Below are 16,170 nucleotides of genomic sequence, written 5' to 3' on the forward strand. Positions count from 1 at the left end.
CGAGATGATTGGCAACAGTAACTCAAATAACCACTCATTACAACCAAGGTGTGCAGAATACCACCTCTAAATGCACAACATGTTGAACCTTGAAGCAGAAGACCACACCAGATGCCACTCCTGTCAGCTGGGAACAGGAAATGGAGGCTACAGTTCACACAGGCTCACCAAAATTGGACAATAGAATATTGGAAAATCATTGCTTGGTCTGATGAGTCTCGATTTCAGCTGCAACATTCAGATTGTAGGGTCAGAATTTGGCATAAACAATATGAAAGCATGGATCCATCCTGCCTTGTATCAAGGGTTCAGGCTGGTGACGCTGGTGTAATGGTGTGGGGGATATTTTCTTGGCACGCTTTGGGCCCCTTAATACTAATTGAGCATCGTTTAAATGCCACGGCCTACCTGAGTATTGTTGCTGACCATGTCCATCCCTTTATGACTACAGTGTACTCATCTTCTGATGGCTACTTCCAGCAGGATTATGCACCATGTCACAAAGCTCAAATCGTTTCAAACTGGTTTCTTCAACGTGACAATAAGTTTACTGTACTCCAATGGTCTACACAGTCACTAGATGTCACGTACCTGGTGTGAGAGGCCAATAGAGAGAGGGCTTCCCTTGCAGCTAAGTTCCAGACTCCCCTGAGTGTGGGACAGCAGGAGTCAGGCCCAAAGTGGCACAGGTCGCCTGTAGGAGTGCTTGTTGGTGGTCCACCCAGGAGTACAGCTGATGCACTGAGATGAGGTTTGCAGACAGGTGGCGCCTGTGCGAGGTATGCAAGCTCTTCCGGGGAGCAGAGGATTACTGGATAGCTGGTTCAAATCCAAGGTCAGGTACCAGGTGGGAATCGGAGCAGGCGTAGTCAGATGGGATAGCCAAGGTCATACACAGAGGAGCAAAGAGGGAATATCTGTTAGCCAAGCCGAGGTCAGATCAGGGGTTAAGCAGAGCAGACAGGTCCAAGAGCAAGCCGAGTTGGTATCAGGAAATCACCGATCACAATAGCACAGGAAACAGGAACAAGGTACTGGGAAGCCAGAGATCAACCAGCACCTGAGAGTAGGGCAGGGCTTCCTTATAAAGGCTGTTTGGAACCAAATTTGAGTCGATGTGAACTTCTGCCATGCAAGGTACTGGCAGGGGTGCCAGGCCTCCTAACACCTCTGCCAAGGACAGAGCCCTGACACCAGAACTCAATGCAAAAGAGCACCTTTGGGATGTGGTGGAATGGGAAATTTGCATCATGGATGTTCAGCCGATAAAGCTGCAGTTATGCTATCATGTCACTATGGACCAAAATCTCTGAGAAATGTTTCCAACACCTTGTTGAATCTATGCCACAAAGAATCAAGGCAGTTCTGACATCTGGTACTAGCAAGTTGTACCTAATAAAGTGACCGATGAGTGTATATTAGTATATAAGTGTGCCTAGTCAGTGTAAGATTAAGTCACTGCTGCCAATTAGGAGATTTGGAGCAAGATTTGGTGATGCCACTACAGTGCTGCACACTGATGTTCTCACTGGAAACTCTGACATGCAGTGCAGAACAAGGCATGTATGGGCCATTTTACACTAGCTGTGTCCATTTCGATCAGTGAAAAAATCCCCTGCTGAATCTGAGATGAACAGTATGGATGTCACTGCTGTGACACCTGTGTCTGTTCAGGTTTACCCCCCCTGGAGCTTAAAGGAAAAGTTCACTTTTTTACAAAAAAAAAAAATGCACATTTTTTTGCAGGTAAAAAAATATGCATTTATTATTTTCTTTGTTGGAGACCTGTAAAGCATTGCACCCATGATCAGCAGATCGTGGGTTTAATTCCATGGTCCTGCAGACTGCCTATCTGTCTGCTCAATTAGCTACCTAGAGCAATCACAGTGCATCGGCAGTTCATTGAAAACTAAAAACTGACAGACACAAAAGCTGTTGGGAACACTGTGAATGAATGATGCAGCCGAGCATGTGGCCCTAACGGCTGCATTTTTGTTTGGGGAGAATATCCCCACTTGCTGTCAAAACAGGGACCTGGGGGGGTGCGGGGAATGGTGCATTTGTAATATGTTACATGTTACACTGTGAATATGTTACAAAAGGGGAACTTATCTTTTAACAGACTCATGTTAGTTCTATGGGCAGGGCCAGGTAATCAGTATGGAATCAAGTACCTTCATCAAGGAAAAACACCAAACATAGCATTTTCTTGTTATAGTACCTGGTTTTATCCTGGGAAATGTGTTTGGAAACACTTTCTTCCAAAAAAAAAAAAAATAGTGCAATTTATGATACCTATAAAATTACAGAAGGAAAAGTTACTAATTATAACTCGGTTTGTTAAAATCAATGAAAAATGAATTTACATTATGAAGTCCTAGCTTTATCTTTTATTTGTTGATTATTTCAGAGATCTGTAAATGAATAAACTACCACCACGGCAGAGCGGTAGTTTTCAACAGAGCACAAGTACGGTGATTACAGCACTTGTAATGCATTGACACCTTCTCCAGCTCTGTAACTGAAAGTCTATACCTCGGTATGGATTGAGAGCTGGAGGAAGAGAAGAAAATTGTAAAAAAAAAAAAATCACAGAATGTGTTGTCGAACTTGAATGTGTTTTTTCTATATTAAGGTTATATTACTCATCTCTAGAAAAGTTATTTATGGTAAAAAGGTATTGCTATTGTAGAGGAAGTGGTTTGGTAAAGATAGGGAGGTTCCCCTGGTGTAGGTTTAGATATTATTGGTGGGTCCTATGGATCATATTGGTGAGGTATATAAATAACCTACATTGAACATGACATACACAGGGTTGGATGAGTGTTAAGAGTACTATATTATCTTAGAATGTTAGAGGCCTACATGATAACAATAAACATATAGCCATGTTTAATACTCTAAGATATTATAATCCATCAACTATTTGTTTGCAAGAAACTCACCTAACAAATGAGTCAGACTTTTGAAGAGGATAAGATAAACCCTGCAGTATCATTTAGGGCAGGGGTCTCCAAACTATGGCCCAACAAGTACCATCATGCCTCTGCCTCTGAGAGTCTTGCAAGGCCTCATGGGACTTGCAGTTCCTCAACACCTGTGGGCCATAGTTTGGAGACCCCTGATTTAGATTATAGACATTGTTCTAGAGGAATGAGCATAATAATTCCAGCTGGTACACCCTTTTCTGTTTTTCAATCTTTGAGTGATAGATTGGAGAGGTACCTTTTTTCTATTATTTAATTGGGACTCACACGTATGCATGTTGGCAGTTTACTGCTAGTCAACCTTTAGTTCCACTTATTGTAGTGGGAAATTTTAATATTTTGGATTCTATACTAGATATATTTAAATATTTCAGCCAATGGGACCAAGGGGGCGAACCCCATTTGCTTGCCATATTTTGGAGGCATGGCTGAAAGATCTATGGATATGTCACCCATTGGAACTGCAGCATTCTTCTTTTTTTTTTTTTTTTTCTTCACGGACACATTTATCACTATCACGTATTGACTTTGAACAGGTATTTGGAAATGATCTAGTTTTTTTTTTCTTCTTCACCCCAAATTAAATATTTAGCTAGATCACATCAGATCACTCTCCAGTTTTATCATCTATGAATTTAGGGGCACAAGGAAACAAAGGGTTTTGGAAGTTAAATCCATTTGGATTACACTATTTAAGAATAGAAAATAGAATGTGGGCCTATACTTAAAATTTTTTTTTGGGAGAACAGGGACTCAGCATCTCCACTTATTGTATGGGACACATTAAAAGCTTATTTTAGAGGTTTATGTTTAAAGAAAGTATCAGTTATAAAAAATATGAGGGAATGGGAAACAAAAGCAAGACAGAGGGTGACTGAGACAGAATTAGAATTTATATAGAATCGTAATAGAGAAATAGAATGGATATAGTTATATGCTCAAAAATTTTACTAGGTTGAGGTTATAAGACAGGGGTCAGCAACCAGTAGATCGCTGCCAGGTGACTGGTAGAGCGCTTCTTACCCACAATCCCAGAGCATCAAACAGAGTGCAATGCAGCGGTACTACTTGTAAAGTTGTAGCTGTAGTAGGTAGCAAGAGCCACATAAGCCGATGTCCCCTTTAGCTGCTGTGGCCAGGGGTGTACACATGTCGCAGTTGCAACAGGACCTATGCATCCTGTCATGGTTGGTTGGTGTACCACCTGCCAAGCATTACCCATTCCAAGTGAATGAGGCCATTCTGCAAGTGCCCTGCAGCAATATGCAGTACAGCAAACAAGGAGTTAAAGCAGACAGCATTCTGTTGCTTTCTTATCACTTTAACCCCTTGGACCCTACAGAAGCATACAGTTGTGGAACGCTTGCAGAGTGGCCCCATTTACTTTAATGGGTCATGTTTGGCAGGCGACAGCACCCACCAAAAGCAATAGGGGGTTTAATTCCTGCTGCGGCATGTGTACACCTTTTGGCTGCTGCCTCAGCAACTAAATGGAGTAGGGACTGGGGGTGGTAAAACCACAACTCAACCACGCACCCCCAAATTTACATGTGAAGAAGCCCTAAGGGTGCTATTGCTGAATGCAACTAAAGGCTCATTCACAAGTGTAGCAGGCACTGCTGCTTCTCTGAAAAGTGTATTTGACAGGTGGTGAGGAGGCGATATGTTGCCTCCTCACCACCTGACTTAAACCCATGATTGCCGTGCAGTGCTTGCTACGTGGTAGTACAGCTATTATAACCATATATGTGTAACTTTTCTATGAACAGAATAAAACAAATCAAACCAAAATATAGAAAATAATGTCCAAAAGTCCCACCGTGTCCAAAAAACAAAAATAAATAAAAATAAAAATAAAACAAAAAAAAGTCCCACAAAAAAATAATCCTCACAAGTGTAAACTCAAAACACTTAAACTTTTTCTTCTTCTTGCATCACCACAAACCTTCTTAATACCCGCAGATCCTGATATTCATGCACCTCAAAAAGAAAAAGAACTCGACATAGTGTCATACCTTAAATAATGTAAACACACGTGCCACTATATGTGCCGCATGCAAAATCAATGTGTATCCTCCAACCAAGTGTCAGAACACATAAGAGTGAAAACACATTCCCATAGAATATGTCATATAATGTGTGAGAAACCACTTCACAGATAAACTGCCAGTGTATCACACTACACCCTATGTATATGTAAAGTGGAAGCCAACACCCAAAACACCACTCTCCAACTCTAATAAGGATGGGTAATTACCCTATAGAAGAATCAGCAGGGCAGATTAACCACTCAGGGTTACAATCTCCTCTCATTGATTTTCTCCAACGGTTAGGGTCACCTCCTCCACTTTCCTCCAGAAAACCAGTCAAAATAAAAGGTATTCTTCTTTATTAATAACTCACATAACATTCCGTGGTAACAGCTCCTCACATAATATTCCGTGGTAACCGCTCCTCCTCACAAGCAGTGTGTACATGGACAGGTTCAGGGAAACATAAACCGCATGTTCCCACTTCCAAGATGGCCGCGATCGCACTTCCGGTCAACGTCGATGCGTATGACGTCACGTGTTCCTGACGCGTTTCGTCACTTCCTTTGACTTTTTCAGAGAAGGATTTTTTGAGGATTATTTTTTTGTGGGACTTTTTTTGTTTTATTTTTATTTTTATTTATTTTTGTTTTTTGGACACGGTGGGACTTTTGGACATTATTTTCTATATTTTGGTTTGATTTGTTTTATTCTGTTCATAGAAAAGTTACACATATATGGTTTCACTGGCCTTCAAGGGTGAAGGTATACCACTTTTCTGGGTTATTATAGGTTTAAGTGTTGTGATATTTAAGTATAAGTACAGCTATTATAGGTTTAAATCAGGCGTCAGGAGGCAACACTGTGCCTGGTGATCTTTAAATTTTCCCATGTTCAGGGTAGATCTCCACCTCTTTAAGGTTGCCTACCGCTGCTATAAGACAAGCAGAAAGAAGGAAGTTTTTTTTACTGCTCAAACGTTTTTTGAAGAAGGGGTAAGAACAGGCTGTTTACTAGCAATTATTGCAAAATCTCCGAGACCTGCTACATATATATAGATATATATCTATATATATATCGGCGTTGGCGATAACATGGTCACAGATACTCCATCAATATCGCAGAGGTTTAGATGGTATTGTGAGGATCTCTATAGTACTAAAATGGTAGATGACAATCAAGAATCTAAGGACTGGTTAGATAAACATTATACTACCTAGATTGGCATAAGAAGATAGAGATTTTCTGAATGCTCCTATATCCCTAGAAGAATTACAGATAGCAGTCTTAAAGTGTTACTAAACCCACAACCGTAAAATCAGTCTGTATATGCAGTAAAGCATGCTTGTTATACTCACTGTAGAACCTAAGGGGTTAATCCTCTGCATTGTGTAAAAAGGCGGTTTGATCCTGACTTCTCTAATCCTCCCCTTCTTTCAGTGTCCCTCTCTTATCTTCTGAAAAGACATATCGTGTGGAGTCACTCTGCACATGCTCAGTTTAGTGTGTATTGCTAGAGAGGTTTTTTTTTTTTTTCTTTTTCTTGGGATAGTGCATGTGATCAGCACTGGGATAATCAGCACTGTCCAGACAGAGGTCAAGAGTTCTGCAGACTCATATAGCAAAATGAAAACAACTCCTACAAGCTTTAACCAGTGCTCTGCTGGACATTGATAGAAGTCACAAGACTGCTCTAACTGCAGATGAGAAAAGGTATTTAGCCGTTTTATATTTACTAAAATAATTGCATTTCTATTTTCTGTGTGCTGTGACCAGTTATAATGAATGCAGGATCCTGGGTTTAGTAATACTTTAAGCTTTGCTAATTCAAAAGCTCCTGGAAGTGATGGGTTACCCATTGAGATTTGATAAAACTTTTGGTGAGATACTTCTTTCAGAATTGCTTTTGGTAATTAATGAAGCTAAGGTTCTGGGAAGGCTCCCCCTATGTATGCACAAAGCAATAATGGTGGTGTTATTAAAACCTGGCAAGAATCCGACTTTGCCAGACTCCTATAGACCAATATCATTATTGACGGCTGATCTTAAAATATTGGCCAAAGTATTGTCTATCTGCTTGTCTAAGGTTATAATGAAATTAGTGCATCTGGATCAGTCGGGGTTTATCCCTAAGAGATCGACTGCAGTAAATATTCGCAGAGTCTATCTGAATATTCAAACCCCCTCCAATAATATGGGCCAAATGGATATAATGTCTTTAGATGCTGCTAAGACATTTGGTAGTGTAAAGTGGCTTTATTTATGGAGTGTTTTGAAGAAATTTAACATAGGGGAAGAATTCATCTCATGGGTAAAATTGCTATATTAATATATTAAGTAGAGGTACCAGACAGGGATGTCTATTATCCCCCCTCCTATTTGCCCTGGCACTGAAACTGTTGGCTGTATCCATACGTGAGGATGGTCAGGTGGTGGGACTCAGCAGAGGTGAACGTGTGGACAAAATAGCATTATACGCAGATGATGCTCTGTTGTTTCTTGGAGATATGACTGGATCAATAGGGCATCCGATGTGCCTTATTAACTCCATTTTCAGGCTTTACCATAAATCGGAGTAAGTCTTATGTTGTTACCACTTGACCCCCTCCAAGGTCCTTTGCCATTAATAGCATCTCAGATAAAAGTGGTGGAAAAACTAGTATATTTAGGGATTACAATACATAAATATATTTACCAGTATGCTTGTTTGAATATAAATCCTCTCTTGATCAAACTTAAACAGAAGACTAATTAGTTGGTGCAAACTACTGCTCTCAGTAGTAAGGAGGGCAAACTTAATAAAGAAGCTCCATTGTGGCTACCTATGTCTACCTTAAACAAATGGAGATGATATTCCGGCTGTTGATATGCAAAAAATGTAGTCCAAGGATTAAATTACATACATTACAAGAGTCTAAGGAAATGGGTGGATTGACAGTCCCGGTCACCTTTTATACTACTTGGCAACATAGTTACAGCATTTGGCAGGATGGAAGGGGGACCTGTGGATACAGACTCTATTAATGGTACCAGGGATATTGAAATATCATTGGGTGGTGCATAGTCTGGAAGCAGAAGAATTTAGGAAAGATAAGCAATACCATACGTTGACTATGATTGCTAAGTTATGGAATAATATCAAAGCATATTTTGAATATGTGGGATATACTGATTATACCTGCATATTCCAAAACTTTAACTATCCTGAATTAGTCAAATTACAAGGTTTTGATCAATGGGGGACATGGGGTTTGGAATATATTCCACAGTTATATCAGGGACAAGTCCTGTAGGACTTTCGTACCCTACAAGATGAGTTCAATTTACCAACCAAATGTTTTTACCAGTATTTACAGCTTAGACATGCTATACCAGCACAGTTAAGGTCTAAATAGTGGACTTATACCACACCTACAGTGTTAAATAAAGTTAGAATGGCAAGTTCGAAGAGGGGCAAATATCAGTAATTTATAGGGCATTATTGTAGAGAACCAAGGCAACAACATTAAAATGTAGAACACAATGGCAAGCTGAGATAGATGTTATGAGTGATGAGGAATGGTTGGATATACTCAACAGTGTGGAGAAGGTTTCTCTGTCAGAGTCACAGAAATTACTAATTTGTTCATCATTCATCAGCCGTATAGGACACCCCAGAAATAATGCACAGGATGTGGAGGTGTCCTTAATTGTTCAGATATTGGACACGGGTGATGGATATGATCAACAAGATATATAGGTTTAATATTGTGATGGACCCCAGGGTGTGTTTGTTGGGGTGTCTGGATAAAAGGTTGTTTTCAACATATGGTTGGTTGGCAGTTAGCTGACTATTGTTCCTGGCAAGGAGGTTGATTGTACAAAGCTGGATGTCCAAGACACCTCCAACTCATGTACAGTAGGTTAAAATGACAAATGACATGCTACAAGAAGAGCATATGGTATATCAAAACAGAGGTAATTTAGAGAAATATGTTAAAATGTGGAGTGATTGGCTTAATAATATGGAAGTAATGCCACATCAATTGTTAAGGGACAGGCTAATGTAAATAGATAATGGAATATTAGTATATAAAAAGTGGAGAAGTGGAGGTATAAGGAACCTTGAAACTATAAGAGGAAGATGGATAATCAGAGACTAGTGATATAATATCATATGTTGGTATGTATGATGTAAGGTATAAAAGGTGTTGTGATGTGTTTTAAAAAAAGTGGAAAAAAAACCTTTTGTATTCAATAAAGATTAATTAAAAAACAAAATAAAAAAATCACAAGCACCAATTGTTTTAGGTTTCAACTTTATATGTATATTTGTTTTTTTTTCCTTTTCACAGCTCTGAACACAAGGCAGAACTGTCATTTCTGGTAGCTGTCTGCTTAATTATGATATTTATTTTAATTCAAGGAAAATGCTCGGTAGTATCTAAAGTGGCATTGATGTTTGGACTGTTAGGGGTGTACAGTTACCGAGCTGCTATAGGACATGTTTTGTATCCATGGCAACAAAATACCAAAGAAATTACAAAGTAAGTATTCTTGAGGTATTTTTTTTTTATTTAACTTCAAATTGTTGAAGTTAACTATATAAAGTAAAATAAAAAATTAGTTCAAACTATTTCTTTGTACATTAAGTTCAGACAAGTTCCCTTTAAGGTTTTGCACTTTTTACACTGCAGGGCAATATAGCTGTTTTACTGAGGTACACCTAATAATGCTGTTCCTACAGATTTCAGTGAACCCTACAAGTAGTTACTGTTGATGGTTCTCACAGGTTTCAGTGAACCCTACAAGAAGTTACCATTGATGGTTCCCACAGGTTTCAGTGAACCCTACAAGTAGTTACCGTTGCTAGGGGGAATGGGTAAAGTTTGTCTTTAGCCATATGGTTACTGTTGGGTTTTCTGATTTGGTCAGCAAGTAATAAGATGTCCTACCATATCTGCTTCATAGTTGAGCGGTACTGAACCAGGTAATACAAGTGCTTCTGCCATGATTCAGTAGGATTTTTTCCCCTGCTTTTATACTTCTTAAGCTACACCAGGGGTATTGAATTGAAATTTAAGGAGGTTCACTTTGTAAAATTTTCTTCTAGCAGAGGTCTGAATGTCGTGTTCATGATTTGACTGAGATCCTAGTGTGCCGTGCATTCGTAAAGTATTTAGACCCCCTTCACTTTTTTTCAGTTTTGTTATGTTGTAGCCTAATAATTTTTTCTCTCATTAAACTACCTTCAGTACCCCATAATGACAAAGTGAAAACAGATTTTTAGAAATGTCTGTAAGTTTATTAAAAAGAAAAAACTGAAATATGACGTGCTTAAGTATTCAGACTCTTTATTCAGTGCTTTGTTGAAGCACCTTTAACCACTTGCCATCCGGCCGCTGTATATAAACGACGGGACGGTGGCAGTCCAGGGGCGGGTTGCCGTTCATAAACAGCGCCCGCATTTTCAAGCTGTGCACACTTCCTGGGAGCTTGCAGCAGCGCAATCCGGTGCCCGCTGTGTCCTCCGAACACAGTGGAACACCGATCATCGTACGGGACCTCTGTGCAAGATCCCGATCATGTGTTCACTGATTGGCCAATCAGTGATCACATGAAGAGTGGTAAGCATGATGTCACTTCTGACATCATTGCTTAATACATGTGAAATCTGTGAATGATCACAGAGGTCACATGGTACAAGGCTATTCACAACAGCCTTGTACCATGTGACAAGCTGTGACCAATCACAGCTCACACAGCATTTTTCAATGGCTGCAAGAATGCAGCCAGAGAGGAGAAATGATTGCTTTTACATCCTTTATGGGTGTAAAAGCAATCCTTGTAAAAAAAAAAAAAAAAAAAAAAAAAAAAATCTTCATTACCCCCACAAGTAGTACAGTGTCACCATGGTGACACTGTACTGCTAGGGTGACAGTATTTAAAAAAAAAACATAAACAATAATATAAAAATGTAAAAATAATTATAATTTTTGGTTATAAACTAGTTTGGTTTTTTTTTTTTACTAAAAAGAAAATGAATAAATTTTGGCCAAGATTTTTGATGAAATATTATTTATTTGCAAAAATTTTTAAGAAAAACACTTTTTTCCCCAAATTTTTGGACTTTTTCATTTATATAGCAAAAAAAAATAAAAATCCCTGTGGTGAATAAATACCACCAAAATAAAGCTTTATCTGTCTCAAAAAATGCTAAACAATTCATAGGGATAAAGTGTTGCATGACTGCGCAATTGTCATTCAAAGTGTGATAGCGCTGAAAGCTGAAAATTGGCCTGGACAGGAAGGGGGTGAAAGTGTCCTCACCTGAATTGGTTAACAGCAGTCACAGCCTTGAGTCTTTTTGGGTATGAAGCAATAAGCTTTGCACACCTCAGATTGGGGGATTTTCTGCCATTCTTCCTTGCAAATCCTGTCAAGCTCAATGAGGTTTGATGGGGACCGTCGGTGCACAGCCATTTTCTGGTCTCTCCAGAGATAATCAATAGGATTCAAGTCAAGGCTCTGATTGGGCTACTCTAGGACATTCACGAAGTTGACCGTAAGCTACTACTGTGTTGTCTTGTCTGTGTGCTTAGGATCATTGTCATGTTGAAAGGTGAACCTTTGTCCCAATCTAAGGTCCTGAGTGCTGTGGAACAGGTTTTCATTGAGGATATCTCTGTACTTTGCTCCATTCAGCATTCTCTAAACCTTGACCAGTTTCCCAGTCCCTGATGCTGAAAATCACCCCCACTGCATGATGCTGCCACCACCATGCTTCACTGTTGTGATGGTGTGCCTGGTTTCTTCCAGACATAACATTTAGAATTGAGGCCAAACAGTTCAATCTTGGTTTCATCAAACCAGAGAATATTGTTCCTCACAGTCTGAGAGTCCTTCAGGTGCTTTTTTGCAAACTCCAAATGGGCTTTAATTTTTTTTTTTTGCACTGAGGAGAGGTTCCTGTCTAGCCACTCTGCCATAAAGCCCAGATCAGTGGAGGGCTGCAGTGATGGTTGTCCTTCTGGAACTTTGTCCCATCTCCACACAGGATCTCCGGAGCTCATTCAGAGTGACTATCGGGTTTTGGTCACCTCTCTTACTAAGGCCCTTGTCCCCCAACTGCCCAGTTTGGCTGGGTGACCAGCTCTTGGAAGAGTCCTGGTTGTGCCAAATTTCTTTTATTTGAGAATTATGGAGGCCACTGTGCCCTTGGGAACATTCGGTGCAGCAGAAATTTTTTGTAGTCTTCCCCAGATTTGTGCTTTGCAATAATCTTATCTCTGAGCACTGCAGGCAGTTCCTTTGACCTTATGGCTTTTGCTCTGATATAGTATGCATTGTCAGCTGTGAGGCGTTTTATAGAGAGGTGTGTGCCTTTTCATTCATGTCCAGTCGGTTTAATTTTCCACAGGTGGAGTCCAGTCAAGATGTAAAAACATCTCAGCAAGGATCAGGAGAAATGAGATGCACCTGAGCTAAATTTCAGTAGTTGTTGCAAAGCTTTCTTGTGGCCCCAGGACCTCACAAAAAAGCACTCGGTTTCATTTCCTTCCCACAAATGCACAATCTGCTCTCTTTCACCCATGCCGAATTCTGAGATCATCCACTGTTGAGAGGGAGCGGGACTGTGCATGGTAGGGAGCAGCTGAGTGCTCGTTTGGAGGTGCTGGGGTCGTGCATCCAATGGTGTGTATGCCCTGCCATATAGGCAGGATGGAGAGGGGAGTCCAAAAGGAAAAAGCAGCTTGAAAGTTAAGCATTATTTTACAAAAAGAAGCACTGCATGCTAGGGATGCTGTAATGCATAGGTGAGCTAACCCTTTAATGTCAATTGTCATACACAAGTACTGTACAGTATATAGAATTATGCACGTGAATCTAAAAATTTGTTCACAATATGTAAATATGTAACACAATTTCATGTCCACACCATTACCATTTTAATAAGACATATGCTAACATGGTCATATCGTTGTAGCTTATACGTTGCAGTCCAGACGGCCATGCTAACTTTTTGTCTACATTATGTATTAGCAAACATTCTCCATATTTGTGAGGTCCACTTGGAACCATAGTGCACAGCTCTGTGGCTTTGGCACAGCCATAATGTAACCATATCCCCAATATTTCTATGCAAAGCACATAACTAGCTGCATATGTCAAGTAACGATTTTATCTCACTCTTAGGCAAGCCATAGATGATGCAATTTTCCTGAGGTCGCAGGAAAGAAAATCACTCAATTCCCCATCAATACAGTCAGTGTTAATGGGGGTATCACTCCCGCAGTGCTATTTTGTTCTGCCAGAGGAGAGCCTTCCCTGTCGGCAGAACACAATGATCACTGCTAACGGCTATAGCTGGTGGCGGTATTCAAATGCAAAAAATCAAATAGTCTGGTTGTACTGAAGTCAATTGATGGATCAACCAATTAACAGTACAACCAGCTTGCCCATAGATGGATTGAATCTTGGCCAGTCCCTGCTTAAAAAACACACAAATTAGCTTCAATTATATAAATTATCTGTTCAGAGAATTGGGCACACTTTTCTAGTTGTATATACAGTATGTTTGTAGTGTTTTATAAATATTCATTCTGTATATCATTGTTTTTAGGGGAATTACAGAAGCTCGTTTTGTGTACATATTTGTCCTTGGAATTCTTATCACTGGCATAAAGGACCTCTTGACATCACATGTTCTAAATGCAGATTCAAAAGCTAAAGCTGTTGGCTTATGGGAAATTTATAGTGGACTTATTTTGCTAGCAGCCCTTTTGTTTAGACCACACAACCTTGTAGTTCTGGTTTTCTGCCTGTTGATTCAGCTTATTTTCACTATGTTCATCTGGAAGATCTTGAAATACGATGCTGCTGAAATCACGATAATGCATTATTGGTTTGGACAGGCTTTTTTCTTCTTTCAGGTAAGTTGCTGTGTGTGTAACTGGAAAGAGAAATAGGCAGTTGTCTGGTTTTATTTTCTGCATACATCACTACTACATAAGAGGAGGAAGCTGTAGGTAGAGTTTTATTTGAAACTAACATATGTCAAGTAAATTTATTTGGGGAATAGTGTGAAGAGAATTAATTGGAAAGAGTTGCACTATTTTGACTATACAGGAAAACCCCCCACTAAAAACAAGTATGGGAATTCGTAATAAGGCAGAATGTTAGGCCACGGTCTGCTGCAGTGCTGAGATGGCACCAGATAAAACAGAGGCATAAAGCAATAGATGAGTGATATAAGAATGACTCTGTACTTCGCATTCTGTGAAACATTCACAGACTGTAAAACCATCAGTGCAGCCAGTGGGCTTCCACGCAGATTAACTTCACAGTATAATTCACTTTGATATGCATGTACTGCACACATTCTGGCAACTTCAGTATTGTTTTGTGTACTTTAGAATTAAACCTGCTGGGAGTCTAAGCTGTTAATTGGAAGCTGGCATTGGGTGGGTAAAATCCAGTAATCTGATAGATCCGGGACCTGCATTCTTGCACAGAAAATGGCTACCGTCTCTAGTGTTATTGGTGTAGTGGCATGTTAAAGCAATCATGAGTAAGATCTTTGGAGTCTTAGTATAGCATGTCAGTTAAAGGATAAGTTCACCTTTGGGAACATGTTACATGTTCCACCTGTTTTTAGGGAGGAACATGTAACATGTTCCCACTGCTGCAACAGCCACCCACTGCCCTCTCTTCCTGTGACAGCAGTACAGGGAGAGGTTCCCCATACCAGCTGTCACTTTTTGAAAACAGTGCGGCCATGTGGGGCTAAGCTCATTCGGCTGCATCATTCATTCACAGACCTCTGTGAATGAACTACAAGTACTGACATCCTTTGCAGATGTCAGTTTGTAGTTCTTAATAAACTACCCCGGTGCTGTTGAGAGCTGTGGTAGTTCATTTGAGTCTGCATGTCAGTGTAAAACTGTCTGCCTGTACAAGGTATGCGCAAACAGCTTACAATCACAGTGTGCTGGACTCCTGCATGACACCAGCAATCTGCTGATAGCAGAAAAAAAAATATAGTAAATGCACATTTTTTTACCTGCAGAAAAATGGGCATTTATTATTTTTTCTTAAAAAGTGAAGTTTAATTCATGTGAAGGTGGATCAGTGAGCACAGCAGTCAATATAAGTAGGCATGATCTAGTAAAAAAAAGGTCAACCTGTGTGTCTTCAGGTCATCATGGCTCCACCAAGTAGTAGTGTGCCCTATATTACAGGACAATGAACCACAACATTCCACACTGCAATGTAGTTCATTTACAGTGCCTTGAAAAAGTATTCATACCCCTTGAAATTTTCCACATTTTGTCATTTTACTACCAAAAATGTAAAAGTATTTTAATAGGATTTTATGGGATAGACCAACACAAAGTGGCACATGATTGTGAAGTGGAAGGAAAATTATCAATGGTTTTCAAATTTTTTTACAAATATCTGAAAAGTGTGACGTGCAGATGTATTCAGCATCCTTTTACTCTCATACCCCTTACTAAAATCTAGTGGAACCAATTGCCTTCAGAATTCACCTAATTAGTAAATAGAGGCCACCTGTGTGTAATTTAATCTCAGCATAAATACAGCTTTTCTGTGAAGCCCTCAGAGGTTTGTTAGAGAACATTAGTGAACAAACTGCATCATGAAGGCCAAGGAACACACCAGACAGGTCAGAGATAAAATTGTGAAGAATTTTATTGTAGGGCTAGGTTATAACAATTAATACAAGCTTTGAACATCTCCCAGAGCACTGTTCAATCCATCATCTGAAAATGGAAAGAGTATGGCACAACTGCAAACCTACCAAGACATGGCTGTCCACCTAAATTGACAGGTCGGGCAAGGAGAGCATTAATCAGAGAAGCAACCAAGAGGCCCATGGTACCTCTGGAGGAGCTGCAGTGATCCATAGCTTAGGTGGAAGAATCTGTCCACAGGGCAACTATTAGTTGTGCACTCTACAAATCTGGCCTTTATGGAAGAATGGCAAGAAGAAAGCCATTGTTGAAACAAAACCATAAGAAGTCCTGTTTGCAGTTTGCGAGAAGCCATGTGGGGGACACAGCAAACATGTGGAAGAAGGTGCTCTGGTCAGATGAGACCAAAATTGAACTTTTTGGCCTAAAAGCAAAGCGCAATGTATTGTGGAAAACGAA

General features: G+C 39.9%; 1 protein-coding gene across 1 annotated transcript in view; it reads left to right on the forward strand.

Annotated features, from left to right (window-relative positions):
- Positions 1-16,170, forward strand: part of PIGG (phosphatidylinositol glycan anchor biosynthesis class G (EMM blood group)) — a 59,846-nt gene that overhangs the window by 27,757 nt on the left and 15,919 nt on the right. Inside the window, exons 10-11 of the mRNA XM_089687444.1 lie at positions 9,352-9,543; positions 13,620-13,929. Coding sequence (XP_089543570.1) covers positions 9,352-9,543; positions 13,620-13,929 — 502 coding nt within the window. The remainder of the gene's footprint in view (positions 1-9,351; positions 9,544-13,619; positions 13,930-16,170) is intronic.

Source organism: Staurois parvus, unplaced genomic scaffold (assembly GCF_062004578.1).
Source record: "Staurois parvus isolate SC_StPar_1 unplaced genomic scaffold, SC_StPar_1.0 ptg000425l, whole genome shotgun sequence".
In the NCBI taxonomy this organism is placed as follows: Eukaryota; Metazoa; Chordata; class Amphibia; order Anura; family Ranidae; genus Staurois; species Staurois parvus.